Genomic DNA, 17,523 nt, shown 5'->3' with positions numbered 1-17,523 from the left:
CCTTTTCTATAATATTTGTTACCCACTTGTCTGAGGAAGATATTCTCCATTGGTCCTTGAATGACAGCAAATTAGCACCTACCCAAGAAATTTCTTGGTGTATGCCCCCTCCCCCATGTCATAGTGACTTATCCTGGAGCTTGGATACTAGTTTTCTCTGCTCCTTTCTAATTGTTCTATTTTGTCTCCCCTTATAACTGAAGCCATGGAAAGCAAAAAACGGACCTCTAGGCCGAAAGGACCAGGCAGCCTGCTGTTTAAAAGATGGAAGAGAATGAAGACTTAGGGGTAAATTTACTAAGATGGGAGTTCTATTAAGAAGTGATGTTGATCATAGCAACCAATCAGGTTCCAGGTATCATCTTCTAGAAGGTGCTAGATAAATGAGAAGTAGAATCTGATTGGTTGTTATGGGCAACATCACTTCTTATATAGAACTCCCATCTTAGTAAATATACCCCCTAGTCTTAAACAATCTTCTTAATGGTAAGAAAGAACTTTTCCCAACACTGGCTTCCACCAAAATTCTTTTCTGTTTTGGGACTAAACAAAAATCTACCCTCAATAGGCAACTTTCTAAAAACTTCTTAAGGGGGGTATCCACTAGACGATAAAGTTGAACGATTGAACGATAACTATAAAATCGTTCGAAAATTTGGTCTTTTAGACATCTATCATCGTTCAAACATGCTGATCAACCTGACGATATCGTCAGGTTCAGCATGTTTGCAGATGATTGATTGTAGAAGACAAGAAAAAAGCAGTCGGCGCTAATAGGGAGGGTGTTTAACCACTAGCTGCTCTCTCAGGAATTATCCACAATTCCTTAAACTGCTATAACAAAAAATGGATAGAGCGCTCCGTGGTAATATGTTCTAATATGATATGATGGTTATTTCCAGATAGATCTAACTAACAGTCTAAATGATGTACTGGTGGGCAAGAACTTTGGGCTGGATGTTCAGGACAAGAGTCCTATTATTATGGAAATAGTCCGGTATCAAAATGCAAAGTCCCAAATAGTGAGATAATGTATGTTTCTAACAATTGTGGATATTACAGTCTAATCGTAATGCCTCTCTGGTGTGCAATAACTTGAGGCTGGTTGTTGCCGGCAGATGATGTATATAAATAAATCAGGTGGGCAACATCTGTCGGCAGCGTATTCGCACGTTTGAATTTTTTACATTAGGTCAGCAAAAACTGTAGGCAGATTGTTGCTTTAAACGAACCTCAGTCTGGATAATTGTGAAATGCAGTCTCCTTCGCCTCCACTTGCCTCACCACCTAATATCTTCATTATTTCTTGATTCGACGTAATCCAATGAACTCACTGTAAGAAAGGAAGTTTTTCATGCTGCTAATTTCATATATGTTTGTAATCTCTACGGGAGAGCGATATCTGTGTTAAAGATGATTTAGTCATCAGGGGCCCCTAATGATTTCAAGCCTCCAAACCTCTGCACTGAACGACATATCGTTCAGTGTGGGCACCCTGCAGTGTAGTGAACGACAGAACGATAACGTTATTGTTCAGTCTTTTCACTGTCGGGTAGTGGATACCGGCCTTTAGTCTCTAAAGCCACATCCTATTCCTTCCTCATCTGAGGAAATATCAGATTCTGAGAAACCAGACACCTGTCCTAAAAATTGTCGCTACCTTGGCTACATACTTATTTTGAGTGGATATAAAATTTCTCTCTCATAACTGAAGCTATGGAAAGGGCAAAGGACCTGACCCAGGCTGGTTCCCCCACCAAATTGGCAGAGGTCTCCCCAACCAGTCGCGAACCACGTGCCTCATCGCAAGCAGCACATCGAACGAGTGTGTCCAGAAGGAAATTTAGCCTGACAACTGGAACAAAAATGGTGCGAACTGGCCCTCTGCCAAGCTTAACCTTGGACGTATTAACTTTTTCAGACATAACCAAATCTTTACAAAAGGAAACTTTCACAAAAACACGTTATAAACTGATATAACATACAGCATAAATACAGAAAAAAAAAAATACATAAATATCTGAGTAAAAATAAACTTTGTCAGATACTTATCTATACTCCATGCCATATGTAGTCACTAAGAATCCTGTCTGAACTTCCTTGTTTGGCCTGATATCTTACCTCAGCAAGTTACCCTTTTTAATAAGGGTAGGCACTGAGAACATCTACTCCAACTTTTCAACCCTTTCATTAGGGCGATAGAGAAGCCTGCTGCCGTTAACAAAGCAACCCCCGCCCCCCTTTCTCTAGGCAGGGTGGACTAGTTGGGAGCTTACTTCCTGGTTTGCGGCTGACATCATCTGTATTGGCCGTTTTTGCTCTGAGAACACGCCCACACCGCGTATCTTGCAGCCTGCATGCCACTGGGTCCCAGCGCGGTTGAGAGGAGTTTTATCATTGCCAGCGTAACATGCCACCGTCATTCTGCACCCTGCATTTTCCCTCCGGTCTCCCGTTCATCTGCTGCCCCACCGCTCTCCTCTGCAGAGCTCCACTAACCCTTGTCAGGGAATCCCTGCTGAAGTGTACATTCCTTTGTAAAGGAAATTATGTGACCAAGGGCTAAACAGGAATGAAGGCGATCAGAGACAGTTCAATTTACTCTAAAATGCAAGTGTTTTGTTTTTTATTTATCCATATTCTCACAGATCCAAGATTCTAGCTTACAATGCAAAAATTACAACTATAGTCTTTTATTTTTCTGCATTTTAAATCAAATATGTAGCAGATGAATGCTTTATTCCTTGTAAGTGCTTTTCCGGCATATTATTCAATTCATCCTCCTCTTAGCCAAGAGTTAGCTTCATCATAAGTTACCATCCCAAGTAATCATAACTCACAGTATCTCAGACAAGCACTGTTCCAGAGCAGCCATGCCATATAAGTTAGCCTTCTCTACCCCTCCTTGCTGCTGGATGAGTTCTCTGCAGGAGACATTGCTCTGAGCCAGCTCTGTGAGTAGGGCCTGCAACACAGTCACCAGTTCCAAGTCAACAGAATCTGGTGAAACTTGATCCAGGAGACATAATATATCTTGTAACCAGCCAGACTTAAGAACCAGATGGGGCAACCATGGCAATAGAGGAAGACAGGCAGTAAATGCTTGTACACCTAGGAACCACAACTCACAGATGTCTGCCCACGCATCAGCATAACCCTCACGAAGTGCAATATGTTGTTTTCCTGTATCAGGATCATTAGAAGCAACATGGGAACGTCTCAAGAATTGAATGACAGCCGAAAAGAAATCTTTGGAGTAACTTTCTTGGAAAACTGAAAAGAGAAAAGGTTGTATTTAACAAAATCATTTTATGGCCATATAATAAAATCCACTTTTACATTTAACTTCTTTTGAAAATAATATGCAGTGCAGGCTGCCCCTGGCTTGAAGCAAGGTGATCACTTATGTTATGTAAACTCCCAGAATCTTGAAATGGAAACCCAGTACACCCATGTGACCTGAAGATTATTTAGGCCAAAGGTTTCCAAACTCTGCTCTCAAGTCACCCTAACAGTCCATGTTTTCAGGATAATAACCATACTTAAGCACAAGTGACTTAATTAGTACATCAGTCATTTTGAATATACAATCTGTGCACAAGCATTGATATCCTTAAAACCTGATTACCAATCCCTATAGGGTAGCCGACAACAGGCTGTTTCATGCTGTCTGCCTGGCTTCAGCCATCTAGCTTTAGCTGAGTCCCTCAGTTCACCTCTTGTGATCTACAGAAGCAACTGCACTTTGCTAGTGTCATTGTGACCTTTTAGGAGCAATGATTTATATTTATATATTTTAGGAGCAATGATTTATATTCACCATTTTGTGCCAGATATATTATGCTGCCAAAAGTGCAAAGATAGGTTTGTTGTGCCCATTAATACGTAGAAGATATATTAACGTGCACTTCACAACTATGATAATCTACTAGTACTCATAGTAAAAAATAAGTACTTACATATATCAACCACTATTTTGTGTTGTATACATGAGAAACTGAACTAGTAGAGAGGGGAGTGTCAGTGAATCACGTTACCTGCAGTGGAAGCCAGTAACCGGCTCATCATCAGCCCCAGAGTGGAAATGTTCCCTACCAGGACCAGATGACCTCCTTTGGGTAACTGAACAGGAAGAGACTGCATGAGAAGCTTAAGCAGGGTCAGAAAACAGCTTTCCTGACTATCAGAGGGAAGGAAAATGGAAAATAAAAATAAAGAATTAGTCACACGTGCACTTGTAGCACACACAGACACTGCAGATAAGTTATGTTTTAGCAGTCATTCTCCCATTGTAAAACGGAGCAATTTATATCTGTGTTAAGATGCTAATCCCTACAATTGTGGTGAGGATTCATCCTCAAAGTAATTCAAGTATACATGAGACAAAAAAATGCAAATGTTATGACTGATCCGTCACAGACTACATAACTAAACATTCCAGATGAACAGGGTTTTGCTGGCCAAATATCCTGGCTGGGGGAGTTACAGATCTGGCTGAGGCAAGGCTGAGGTAACTGAATCTAGTCAGAGCATGATTAACCAGTATATGCCCTGTTATTTGAGGATTACTGCTAATGTAGGCATGGTCCCAATGCTCCAATGAGATCTGCCAGATATCCAAACATCCTCGGCTGGACGGCAGCTATTCAAAAGAGTCAGTGGTGAATAATAACAGGCCTCTGGCTTTCTCTGCTTTTCTGCCCCATTTTTCCACCTACCGGTTCCTGTTTGCTGTGCAGCCTGTCTAACCGAGTCCCTAGATTTGCTGTCACTGCCAAGTCTGGACTCAACAAATCCCAGAAAGGGATGTATCCTCAAAGTAAAAATCTATGGTTAGATCACGTTCCTTTACAAACCCCCCCAAAACTCCAACACTTTACATGGGTAAAAAAAAAAATGGCATGCAAGTGGCATTGGACAGCCAAGTAAGGATCTAATGCCCCAAACATACCCAACAAGAGTTGGTTCAGTCACCACCAGGTTGAGGAAGACCCCACAGCAACTCTGCAGACTCAGTTCTGCTACCTGTCTTGATTCATTTGGCAAATCTTCAGCTGAGAACACCCCCCATTGCTGCTGATAGTATTCACAGAGGAGGGCAGGAACGCCTTCAGAGATCAGTATTCTGCGTGGAGCTTCTTCAGCACTCAAATGGCACAGAGCAGGAAGCAAGAACCTGATGGGGGAGCACAAAGTGTGGATGCTGGTATGCCAAATTACAGAACAAGTCACTGCTAAACTTCCATGACCTTTGTGAGGAGACTGCCAAATGCACTGAAGTATAGGGCCTTTATAAAATCTTATAAATTATTATAAAGTAACACATTTAGGAAAGGAATGTAGTAAAACAGATCACACTTTTACAATGGAATCCATTTCTAGAATGAGTGGTGAACCCAATAAGGTTACAGCACCACCACTTAGTCATATAAGGAACCAGTAATAGAGCAAACTCGATCAACTTTGTAAAATGGATCAACTTTTAAAAACCAGTAAACAAATTACATCTGCATCCACACTACATATAATTGTGTAATTCTGCTGTGGGTACTTTCTAGAGTAGGGGCGGGCAATAAGCGGCCCCCCAGTTGTTGTATAACTACACATCCCTGCATGCCCTGCCACAGTTTTGCTCATTGACCATGCTAAAACTGTTACAAGGCATGCTGGGATGTGTAGTTCAAAAACAGCTATAGTACTGCTTTCTGCCCACCCTTGTTCTAGAGGTTAGAAATATAATCATTTGTAATGCACATAAAAATGTTATATATTACACAGAAATAAGAAAAGGTGGCTAATATGTAGTTATAACCTATACATTGTATTCTTCTCTAGTGAAGTGGGGGGGGGGAAATGATGACAGAATTTGCAGCAACACTCCACCACCCCTCCCGCCTGGACCACCCCCTCCCCAGTGCATGGAAAGAAAAAGTGGGTAAGTATGTGATTATTACATTATTAACTGTTTATACATTAGTTAACTAATACGACAATAGTTATAGCAGGCTCTCCAATATGAGAATGCTGCTATTTTAGGGGTCTTGAGCAATATGCACTTTATCTCACAATTACACTTGTGGAACAATGAGGATAAATGGAAAGTCTATTTAGCCAACTATCTGCATCCTGTAATTCTTGAATTTCATGTTTTGATCAGAGCTTAAGGTAACATGAGTTTGCCCTAGATCGTAACTGCAGAAAGCGTATAACACTAATCTGGCATATGGATATTCTTTGGGCGCTTATCTTAAAAATAATGGGCCGGATAGTAAAATAGTGGATGGCTCCACTCCTCTCTCCACATTGCGACTGTCACATGCTGAAAGCAGCACACTGCATACACAAAGTTTACAGTATTTCTATTGAGCTGCCTGCTCCTCCTAAATTTTCTGTTGGCTCCCACATTCGATTTGCAGTCATCATTCGATTAATAATTCCCTTTTCCACCAAAAACCCAGGTCAGACTTGATTTTTTTGGACATGGTTCCAACCCAGGTCAGGCAGTTTACACTGTACCTTCGATCTGGGTTATTCCCAGGTCAGCCCTGTTCACACTGAACACAGAACCAGGGTCTGCCCTGCTAAACTTGTGAGGTCATAAAAAGTGGGAGGTGACTGCTCCACAACCACCAATCATCTCATTTTAGGCATGACCCAGGTTGGATAAGTCGGGTTGCGCTGTTTACACTGCACCATTACCCGGGTCCGACCCTGGTAGCTACATGGGTTGGATACCTGGGTCACTTGACCCGGGTTATTTTTCAGGGACCCTTTTCCACTGAGCTGCGACCCGGGTAGACCTGACAATAACCCAGGTTATTGCAGCAGAGGAAAAGGGGTATTAGAGAGATCACCGGTCTCCTGTTATACTTGTCAAATGTGTCAGAAGCTGCTCTATTTAAGTGAAAGCAGATAATAGGAGCCAACAGCAGTTATTTGACAGTAGAGGGCATTAAGTCAATAGAAATACAATAGCACACAGTGGTGGGAGTTCAATTCAAAGCGAAAATGAATAGCCCCGGGAGGGAGCTCCCGAAGTTATTCAATTCAACACGATATTTGGTCGGGGTAAAGGATCTCTTCTCGCACCCCCCTGGGGATGAGGGGAGAAATCCGACAAAAGTGCCAGCCTTGCGGCTGTTTGCCGGTTTAGCACGGCTCTTTAGTCGCAGAATGCGGGGTCTCGCGACTAAACACCCAGGTTAGGTCGAGAGAACCGGCATTCTCCGACTTAACAGCACGCTGAATTGAATAGCTCCGGGAGCCCCATCCCCGGGCTATTCAGAATTGCTTTAAATTGAATTCCGCCCTGTGGACATTTAATGACGTACTAATAATAATAATAATAAACATTGTTGTATTACATAGGGTTGTTAGGGTACATATAATCAAATATTCCCATCTACTGTGGCAAGGGGACCGTATTCAGATGGGTATATACACTAACAATTAATTTTTATAACATGGTACAGGTCTCTCTCTGCCTACAGGTTATAGACTATGCTGGCATCAAAATACATTTGATAAATTTGGGTGTGCACTCTAATCCTCTGTGACGGACTCCTCTAAGAGGACACTCACAATGTATTGCTAGTATACAGACTACTGCTTGTTTGTCAGCATGGTAACATTTTTCAAACAAAAATCCAATTCTCCCTTTGCGATCACTAGCACTAATCTAATAAAATTCATCTAGATTGGTCAGCTTGTCCAGCACTGATCAACCCACACACAGGCAACACAAGCCTTGTAAACTCTAATCTCCTCCCAAGCTCTAGCCTTAATACAGCGGTCATACTTATGTTCTCCTCCTAAAGGTGAGTGATACTTGTCCACCCCCCTTAGATAAAGGTATTTAAAATAATTGTCCTGTCTACAAGGTCTCATAGCTACAAACTGTGGCTGTGAGAGAAGAACCTCTGAACGTGGAAGAGTCAGTAACTTGGTCACACTTTTTTGGCGTTTCACTCACTAAAACAGGGATGGGGAACCTCAGGCCCTGGGGCCGTATAAGGCCCCCGGAATCTTTCGGTCTGGCCCTCAGAGCTTTCTTCTGCTAGCCTCATCTGGCTAGCAGGGTGCCTAGAATGCCTAGAGCGTTCTTAGGATGCTTCAGCCAGTCACACCGCTGTCCTTACAGTTCCCAGAGCATCCTCAGGAAGCTCAGGGCATTGCTGTAATCACCGGCGATTGTGGCCCCGCCCCGTGTGTCATTACACGGAGGGGCACGGCCTGCACTGGGCCCGCAAACAAGTTAATCAAAATGGCCCTCAGCAGAAAAAAGGTTCCATAACCCTGCCCTAAAAGGTCAGATTTGTGATTCAGCAAAAGCACAATACAGCTTGATTTGTCCAACTGGTCAACTACATGTGTAATCAAATTTGAAATGGATCCAGTCTTTAGGGCTGAGAAGTAGAGTTGGCCTATATGTAACCAGCATAAAAGGAAGCCTGCAATGCATGGTCTTATCAGTACCATTGCTGCTATACGACCTCTAATTGGAAATGGCAGAACAAAAGTAAATGTAAATGAACATCTGCATGAATACACTTACATAAAAGTTTACTTAAATCTGAATTCAAACACTGTCTGTCCCCCCATATTGTTATTCTATTTTATATTGCCTTGTGTCTCCTCTAATAGTGTTCATTCTAGCACCCTGCATCTGTCACAACCCGTGCAGTTCCTCTTTCTTGTCTGGGGTGTTTTGCTCTCTGCTCTGGTGCTTCTGGCACACTCAGCTAATGCAACAAACTGCTAAGATACAGACCAGAGTGTGCTAGAAGCACCAGAGCAGAAAGCCACAGCACAGGCAGGAAAGAGAAACTGCACGGGTTAGGACAGGTGCTAGAATGAACACTATCATTGTATTACACAGTATTTGTTTGCTCTTTATTCCGTATTATCATCTTAGATAGTACTGTTACTGTTCATTATGTTCTCTGGCATCTCCTTACGTCTTTTATAACCAGATATTATGTTTAGACTATTCTTTTTTTTTTTTTTATTATTGGTGTTTGAACTGTTTCTACTTTAACTAGATTGATGAAGATATGCAACAGTGATATTATTGCCTTAATAAACACAGGTTGCAAAAAAAAAAAAATCTGTACTCAAATTATATTAATTATTTAGAGAAGAGTAAGCTTCTCTACAAATGCATAGAATTATGTACAGATAATAAGATGATGGCAAACTGCAGCATCTCCATACCTTATTGCATCTGCAGGCCACACTGAGCCCCAATTGCTGCTCAGTAGTGCCACCTGGGACACTTCCTTGGGTTGATTACTGCAGGAAACCCCACGCTGATACCAAGTCTGCATGTAATGCATCAGAAAAGGCAACAGCTGGATGACCTCCTGCTTTAGACAGGACGTCTCTTCTGCTAGCCATGCTCCAAGCAATCTGACAGAGGCAAGGACAAAAGGATCTTCTAGTCTCTCCCATCCCACCTGAAACATAAAAAGTCAGGTCAAAATTCACAAAATTATGACAAAAGAAAATATTTGTATGTTTAAGGGCCGTATTCAATTACCAGCGATAGTATCGGCCAATTTTATCGCACCCGCGATAATTTATCACATTTTTATAGTGAGAAACAGGAGAAACATTTTCTCCATCTCAGACTTGGAGAGTAAAAAAAAAAAAGCAAAATCCCTATTTTTGCCTACAAATGTGGGGATTTCTTTCAGAACCCTTTGGACATCACCCCTAATGATAAATTACCACAAACCTTTTTGTAAGTTGTGTACTTTGTCGAAAAACGACTGCGAAAATGTTTGGCGAGGAACAAAAAAAAACGCTGAAAATGGGTTTAAAGTATTGAGTCTGGTTTTTCGGAGACGACAAGTGTTTTAAACATCGCATGTGGCCGCAGCAGGCGTTTTTTTTAACATTTGTAAAAACCGTTAAAAAAAAAAAAAAAAAAAAAAAAAAACACCTGCTGCGGCCACGTGCGATGTTTAAAACCCTTGTCGCATCCATACAGCCCTCAGAAAAACCTGACCAAATAGTTTAAATCAATTTTCAACTGGGTTTTTTTTGCCAAAAATTGGCACAGTCGTTTTTTGACAAAGTACACAACTTACGAAAAAATTGTGTGGTAATTTATCATTAGGGGTGGTGTCCAAAGGGTTCTGAAAGAAATCCCCACATTTTTAGGCAAAAATAGGGATTTTGTATATTTTTTTTCTCCAGGTCTGAGATGGAGAAACCTTTTCTCCGGTTTCGCACTATAAAAGTGCGATCAATTATCGATATGAATTTTCACGTCACACTTGTGGTCATTGCTTACAGCCATAGTTTTCACTAAGTTTCTGACTGTTCAATTATACAAAGAAACAAATAATGTAGAGTATTTAAGTCATATACAGTCGAGTCACATTATTATGACCACTAGCTAATAGCCAGAGTAATCGCCGTGTGCAGCACAGACAGCAGCTAGACGAGCTGGGAGTGACTCAATAAGGTGCTGGTAGGTTGGCACAGGTATCTGGAGCCATGCTAACTGCCATGAATCCCACCGCTGCTGAAGGGTGCGTGGTGGAGTATCCATAGTGCGAACACAATGATCGAGGTGGTCCCACAGATGCTCAATTGGGTTCAAGTCCAGAGAATTACTTTAAAGTCTTGGTTGTGCTTGTCCAACCAATATCGGACATGTGACATGTTGTATTGTCTTCCTGGAAGATCCCATCCGCCTCAGGAAAGACAATCAGCATGTATGGGTGTACATGCTCTGCAAGGATGGATTCATAACCAAATTGGTTGAGGGTGCCTTCCACATGGATGAGTGGGCCAAGAGAATGCCATGAAAAAATTCCCCAGACCATAATTCTGCCACCACCAGCTTGTGTTCTTCCAGCAATGGTTGCAGGGTGTTTGTTCTCTGATGTTTCTCGTCTGACACGCTAACGTGCATTCATTCGACAAAGCAGAAAACGTAACTCATCGGAGAAGGCAACCCCTCGCCAATCAGCAGAGGTCCAATTCCAATACAGGCATGAAAATTGAACCCTTTTCTACCAATGCAGCTTTGTTAACACAGGTGCAGTGACCATCCGTTTGCTTCTGTGCCCCAGGGTTCGCTGAACTGTCGTTTTAGAAACACGTCTGGTGGCTCACAGAGTAATTTAATGGTGAGCTGCTCCACTGTATCGTGTCATTGAGCCTCCACGCACCTTCGTAGCCGATGTTCACCTCTCACATCAATGACACGTGGTGCTCCACAGTTTCCACGTCGGTAATTCGCAATGGTGCCATTTGTCCAGTCACGATACACCTTCACCACAGCAGCACGCGAACAGTTCACAAACTGCGCTGTTTCAGAAATACTGCCACCCTTGGCCTGAAAGCCAATAATCTCCCCTTTTACCCATGACAGCAACGAGTGATATGTGTGCAGACGGCCTATCGCACACCTTATATACCCACAAAGCCAGCACACGGCACGTGACGTACTTTATGAGCTACGCGCTGCTGACGTCAAATGTAGGAGGTGGTCATAATAATGTGACTCGACTGTTTATTTGTTATGTGCAATGATGTTTCATTAATTTAATGGTAACATTTTAAAAAGACTAGAGGAACTAACTAAAAGAACGCACACAACACGAATTACCTGCTGTAAGTAGTACATGATTGCTCCACAGGCCTCCTGCATTACTTGGAGGAGCTGCAACTTCTGTTCCTCTCGGAGCAAGGGATGACCCTCCTCTTTTGTACACTCCTGAATACCCATCTCAACTAGGGCATAACAGGCTGTGGCAGCAGCCTGCCTTGCATCAAGTGGCTCAGGATCTTCTAATGCCATCCTGATCTCCACGCAAGCCAGGTTTACCAGTAAACACAAGAATCTTGCCCTTTCCGATTTGCCTTCAATCACGATCCAAGATGAACCGTAAATGTGAGAAAGGCATGCTCCAAGCTTTAATGCGGGATCTCGCTGGGAAATGCTAAGCTTATTACTCAGAACTTTAAGTAAACCCTTACATAGATGTTTAAGGCAGTCTGTACCCCATGAGGTTTCAAGCAAAACTGGCGAAGGAGGAAGGAAACCAGGAAGGATTTCTACTAGGTGGAATTTACGTCTGTCCTCTTCCTTGTTAAACTCTTCACAGAGTCTAACCAACAGGCACTGACATTCTCTGCTGCTTTTCTTCCAACATTTGTCTGGCATAGAGGTGAGCAAAGAGGTGAGAATAGTGAGGGCATTTTTCCAGCCATGGCTGCGATTCAAATAAGCCTGACACAAGGAAGATACGGTGCCACCAGAGACCAAGTGCTTTACTCCCCGTGGGGAGGTCATGATACCAACAAGACATTGGTAAGCATCTTCTACCATGGCAATCAAGTCTTTGCCGTCTGGGAGGCATGAGGTAAGCAGAGTTTCATTAAGAATAGGAATTTTATTAAGAACCTGTGGATGTGCAGCAAGAGAGGGGTCAGTGCAGAAACAAGCTAACAGAGTCAGCCCCAGGCTTCGATATAAGTGGTCAGGACACCCATCAGGTGTAGTCTTTGAAAACAGAAGGCGGTTCGGAAAAGAGAAACCAACAGCATCGAAAATCCTGCGCCTTGTTTCATCATCCAGTTCCCCAGCTCGTGCACACTTTGTGACCTGAGAAAAGACAATGAAAACTATTATTTTGCTACTGAAAGAGAGTGGTGAAACAAAAAACAAATGTATTATCTACTTTAGCATTTTCGGCTGCCAAGTAATCCAGCAGCATAAAGGAAGTAATAGAGTATTTCAGAATGGACTGTTACTACTGTACATACAGTAGGTCCTAACAGCTTAGAGATAGTGTCATGTTTAGAAGATTAAGTAACCATTTATATGAAACATGCTCGTTCTACGTATGGAAAGGCAACTTGTCACTAAAATTTTAATGGGGCATGCAAAAATAACTAAGGGCCTGATTCAGCACGGATCTCAACTGTGATTGCAGCTGCGTAACTGCACACATTGAATCTGCAAAATTATGCTAATGTCTGCCACCGCTCAGCCAGCATAGAGATGCCCACTACTGCTTCCTCACATCTGTAATACCTCGCAGTCCTGTGTATACATCGGAGAACAAGGGCCCCACGCACACAATTACAGCAGGTCTGACCTGTCTCAGAATTTGCAAGTCTCGTCGCACGCAGTGAGTACTCAAGTTGCATAGGCAATTGCAGTGGCTAATTTATGCATACCCATGAAACGGCGTTGAAACGGACAGACACGCCTGCGTTTCGGCAACCACTCCCTTGTCACCACCCCCCAAACGCTCATGGCATGTCACTCATTCTGTGATGGAACCCACAGTGCGTTCGTAATCACAGCGCATTACGCAAAAATCGTCCAATCTGCGTATGCTATTGCGATCCATGCTGAATCAGGCCCTAAGAACGCTAATATATTTTACTGATAGTTACTTAAATGTCATCTTTTCTAATAAAACATGGAAAGTGCAGATCTAACAGCCAGAAGAAATATTCACTTTAAAAAAACTTATATCTCAGCCACTTCAAGGGAAAATTAAAATTACAATTGCTTTAAAATCGGTTTTGATAAACCTAAGGGTAGATTTACAACATGTTGGCTTTTCAAAGCTTTCAATGATCAGCGGTATTGACCATTAGATTTCAAACGGTAACTAATTAATACTAAACAAGTCTTATTTAGCATTAATTACTATTGCGGTTTAAAACCCATTGGTCAAAGCCGCCGATGATCACCACAAAAATTACAGATAATTTTATTTTGGGGAGTTGTCAGCCTGTCATATAGCATAGTCATATGAGATATTTAGATGTGTTATAGGCTGCTGCATGTGGAAGACATGGGCAGGCCTAGTGCAGGGTTAGTACAGTATTAAATGTACTGTAATATCATACAGGCACATTTTAAGAAGACAGGAACAAATTAATGCAAATTCATGTATTGTTCAAAGACTGTATGAACAAATGAAAAGTATATTATCTTTTTTACACACTGGATAAGGAATGTTCTCACAAGTCTTCCGTAGTGAGATTACCTTTGTTGACAATAAAAATATCAGAGGTTGCCAAAGATGATCATATCTTCCAAAATGGTTTATACAAAGAATCCCTGCACTCATGCAATAGGTTACCGTTCTAACAGACAATCTAGATAGTCGCTGACTTATTATGCTCCGATAGTGTTCACTCTAGGTGCAGGGTGCTGATCAGTGAGGAGGGCATATATACATTTTAGAATAACCTATTTATTTAGCCCCTGAAAATTATAATCACCAAGTTTACCATAAAAATATGTATGTGTTTTTAAAAATAGAGCTGCAGACACCCAGGTGTGCCTGTAGCCATACACCTATTTGGAAAGAGCTATCCAAACCTTGAAATCCCACTTTTCTAGATCAACAATCAGACAAATTAGCGCTGCGCTAACTAATGTGGACAATACATCAAAGCTGAATCAACATGATCAAAACCACACTGGATTGTATACAAATATAAAAGCAAGTTATTGCAACAATTTATAACTAAACAACTTTAGCAGTTCCTCATAATAACATACATAAAACAATATATTCCATTTAAAATATGCAGTCAAATAGAAAAAAACAAGACTTATTTCTGTGGCTCAAAAAAATATCATAGGTTTACCATGTGACCTTTATATTATATGGAGATGATATATAATTTTTGGCTACATGAGCTCCTAACTACTCATCCATAAAAGGCAAAATTGTATCAAGTCCTATTCACCTTCAGAGTTGTATTTCACTCACAGTTAATGATTTCATAGTGACAGGGTTCTTTGCTCCAAATTAACCCTCCAAATGCTGTATATCAATTGGATAGGGAAATGCAGAGAGAGCATATGCAGCGTGTCCAATGTACTGTTCATATACCGTGCTGCTGCAGTGTTTGTGTATCGTCTGTCACTGCTGGTGCACGGAGAGCTGCTGCGCATGCACAGTCCCGCTGACTGCACAGTCGCCATTGGAAGGGAGGGATCCAGAGGAACCCTCCGCCGGCTAATTATGCGACAGTGTAGCCCATACGCCACAGTGGCTAACGCCATCCTCAGATGGCGTTAGGTGTGGGGGGCAATATCTGGAATGCATCGCATTCCGGATGTTTGTAAATATGGCAGCATCGCATCCCCCTTAGAAACCTATGGGGGATGCGGCTGCCAGCAACAATGGGGGGGATCGCAGCAGGTATCGGAAATACCTGCTGTGGTCCCTCCGTCATATATCCGGGGGAAACTTAATATGTTGTTAACCCCCAAAAATGTGTGTTTTCAGGGATATAGCCGCAAACATATAATGATAAATGTGCCCAATATACTACTCTGCTTTTGGAGGAAATTGTTCTTTACACTTTTTTTATGGATTCCTGCTTTTGTCTCCATTCGAGAAGTAGTTGAAATCGCGACAGTCGGGATGCAGGTGCTCACAATGCTGGCGCCGGAATACCGACACCAGTCAGAATCCCAGCGCCGGCATCCCAACGGTAAGTACTGGGATTAGGGGGAGAGTTAGACAATAGGGGGAAGGGTTAGGTTTAGGCACTAGGGGGGTAGGTTACATTGAGAGTGCAAGGAGGGAGGATTAGGATACTTACCGACAGGTGTTGGTATTTTAACCCTGTCGGGATGCCAGTGTCAGGATTCTGACCGCCAGGATCCCAAGTACCGTCATCCCGTACCCAATCCCTCCATTCCCCTCCTCATCATGATGACACGGCAACTGACTCATGAATCACAGCATCACGATTGCAATGATGCACAGCTATATGAGGTGAAGGGTATACATCCAACTTATGTGTTGAGGCACAATAATTTGAGAAAAGGTCCTTAAAAAAAAAGGTTGAAGTTCTATAAAGCACTCACAGTCAAGTATTTGCTCAATATTATAATTTGTTTAGAGGAATATTTTAATTAGGGATGTGCAGGCTCGGATAGGTTCGAGTTTGCATGTTGAGTTCGGATTTTTCCCTCCAAAAAAACGGAACTCAGAAAGAGGCAAAACGTCATCTTGCATGGACGAACATCATCATTCCTGGACAAAAGTCCAGGAATGATGATGTTTGTCCATGCAAGATGACGTCCATGCAAGCCTGCACATCCCTAATTTTAATATTGGGGTGTCAATCTCAATTTATAGTCACATCAATAGCGTGACAGTCACAGCAGGGGAGTCAAAGCCAAAAAGGTTGGGAACTACTGCTTTAATTTGCATATTTATACAATAATATGATAACGTACATTTTGTAATTGCAAACAAGTGTTTTGGAAATGTGCCATTAAGTGTAGTAACTTTAAGGGTAACCATCTATGTAGCATCAAAATGATGAAGGTTATGCTAGAATCTTCAATGTCTGTATCAAGTCTTACCAGCAGTAGAGCTGCAAACTGTTCACTATCACTCTTCGCCGCTTTAAGAACTTCCAAGCATCGTTCTAGGGTGGAATTCCGTAAATCTGTGGAGGCATCTGCTTTTGTGGCCATTATTCAAAGTGACTGGAGATTAAAGTTTAACAAATTAGACTAAGCAAACATCAGAATTAGTAACAATTTCTTGTATAAAAAGTCTCAATATGGTTTCTAAATCAGCAGTTTAAAACTGAACATATATTGGGGAGATTTACCAAAGCTGGTCTACCCCACTGCATGTACACATGTGGCCTCATTCACCCATCTTTTGCGACATGCCGAAGGAGACGCATGACTTGACGCTTGGTACACATTAGGCGATATGTCATCCAACGTTGCGGATCGGGCATATTGTCTAGTGAGTACCCACTATGCGTGCTCCCACGGGTCTTCATCCGAGTCATTCCACCGGCCGAAAGAGCTACCTAGCTGGCGGCAAGGTCAATGCTGCCGGTGAACGATACATCACACAGTATGTACCGACCACCTGATATATCGTTCATCTGCACCATCGGGCGTCACATTGGTGGGTCGTTAAGTGTGAGCCACAAATAGCAATTCTCTGACATCTGTACGTACTTATTTCTTGTTTTAACGTCTATGATGCATCATAGCTGCATCCAAAGGTGCTTATAGTGAACTGGATGCTTAAGAGTCAAAAGATTTATAATAAGTAGTCATTCATCATAACTCTTGGAACACAGATGTCCTGACTCGAAGTGCTATTCTGAATATCTGTGGTCCGTACTACACCTTAAAGTATTTTCAAAATGTATAAGCTATTGTAGAGTAACACCTAACGTCAATAATGATATACAAGTGAGAAGCCTATACCGGGGGTTTTGCTCTCCGCGAACGTGACACCCGGATGCTAGTGACCCCGGCGCTACACAGCAGCAGCATCTGCAACACACCACTCCATCCGCTGCTACGCGTGTTCCGGGAACCGACTACACATCACCTTCCGCCTCACAGCCAATCAGCCACCGCCGCTCATACCCAGCAACGCTGTCATGGTAACTGAAGCCGCCATGCTGGGCTGGAAGAGAGGAGGCCTTCCATCCGGGCAAGCCAGCACTTCCGGGAGAGGGCGGGGCGGAGAGAGGGGGAGG

At 42.4% G+C, this 17,523-nt stretch overlaps 1 protein-coding gene across 1 annotated transcript; it reads right to left on the bottom strand.

Annotated features, from left to right (window-relative positions):
• Nucleotides 1–2,597: 2,597 nt before the first annotated feature.
• On the bottom strand, nt 2,598–17,466 carry NCDN (neurochondrin). The gene is made up of 7 exons (XM_088460612.1): nt 17,246–17,466; nt 16,373–16,498; nt 11,624–12,622; nt 9,214–9,455; nt 4,952–5,176; nt 4,038–4,180; nt 2,598–3,273 (listed from the first exon to the last, which is right to left on the bottom strand). Exons 2-7 carry the CDS (start codon nt 16,484–16,486, stop codon nt 2,837–2,839), a joined length of 2,160 nt encoding a protein of 719 aa, XP_088316738.1. The 5' UTR covers nt 16,487–16,498; nt 17,246–17,466; the 3' UTR covers nt 2,598–2,836.
• Between the last annotated feature and the right edge of the window lie 57 nt (nt 17,467–17,523).

This window comes from Taudactylus pleione, unplaced genomic scaffold (assembly GCF_031769625.1).
Source record: "Taudactylus pleione unplaced genomic scaffold, aTauple2 ptg000007l, whole genome shotgun sequence".
NCBI lineage: Eukaryota > Metazoa > Chordata > Amphibia > Anura > Myobatrachidae > Taudactylus > Taudactylus pleione.
This window is presented reverse-complemented; position numbering and strand designations above follow the sequence as displayed.

Bases quoted from the DNA above. Each gene is read 5' to 3' on its own strand.
- NCDN (XM_088460612.1), bottom strand. From the start codon at position 16,486: ATGGCCACAAAAGCAGATGCCTCCACAGATTTACGGAATTCCACCCTA. The intron at 12,623-16,372 runs GTAAGACTTGAT...GTCTTTTCTCAG, and splicing joins AGTTTGCAGCTCTACTGCTG to GTCACAAAGTGTGCACGAGC. The intron at 9,456-11,623 runs GTAATTCGTGTT...TTTATGTTTCAG, and splicing joins TCATGTACTACTTACAGCAG to GTGGGATGGGAGAGACTAGA.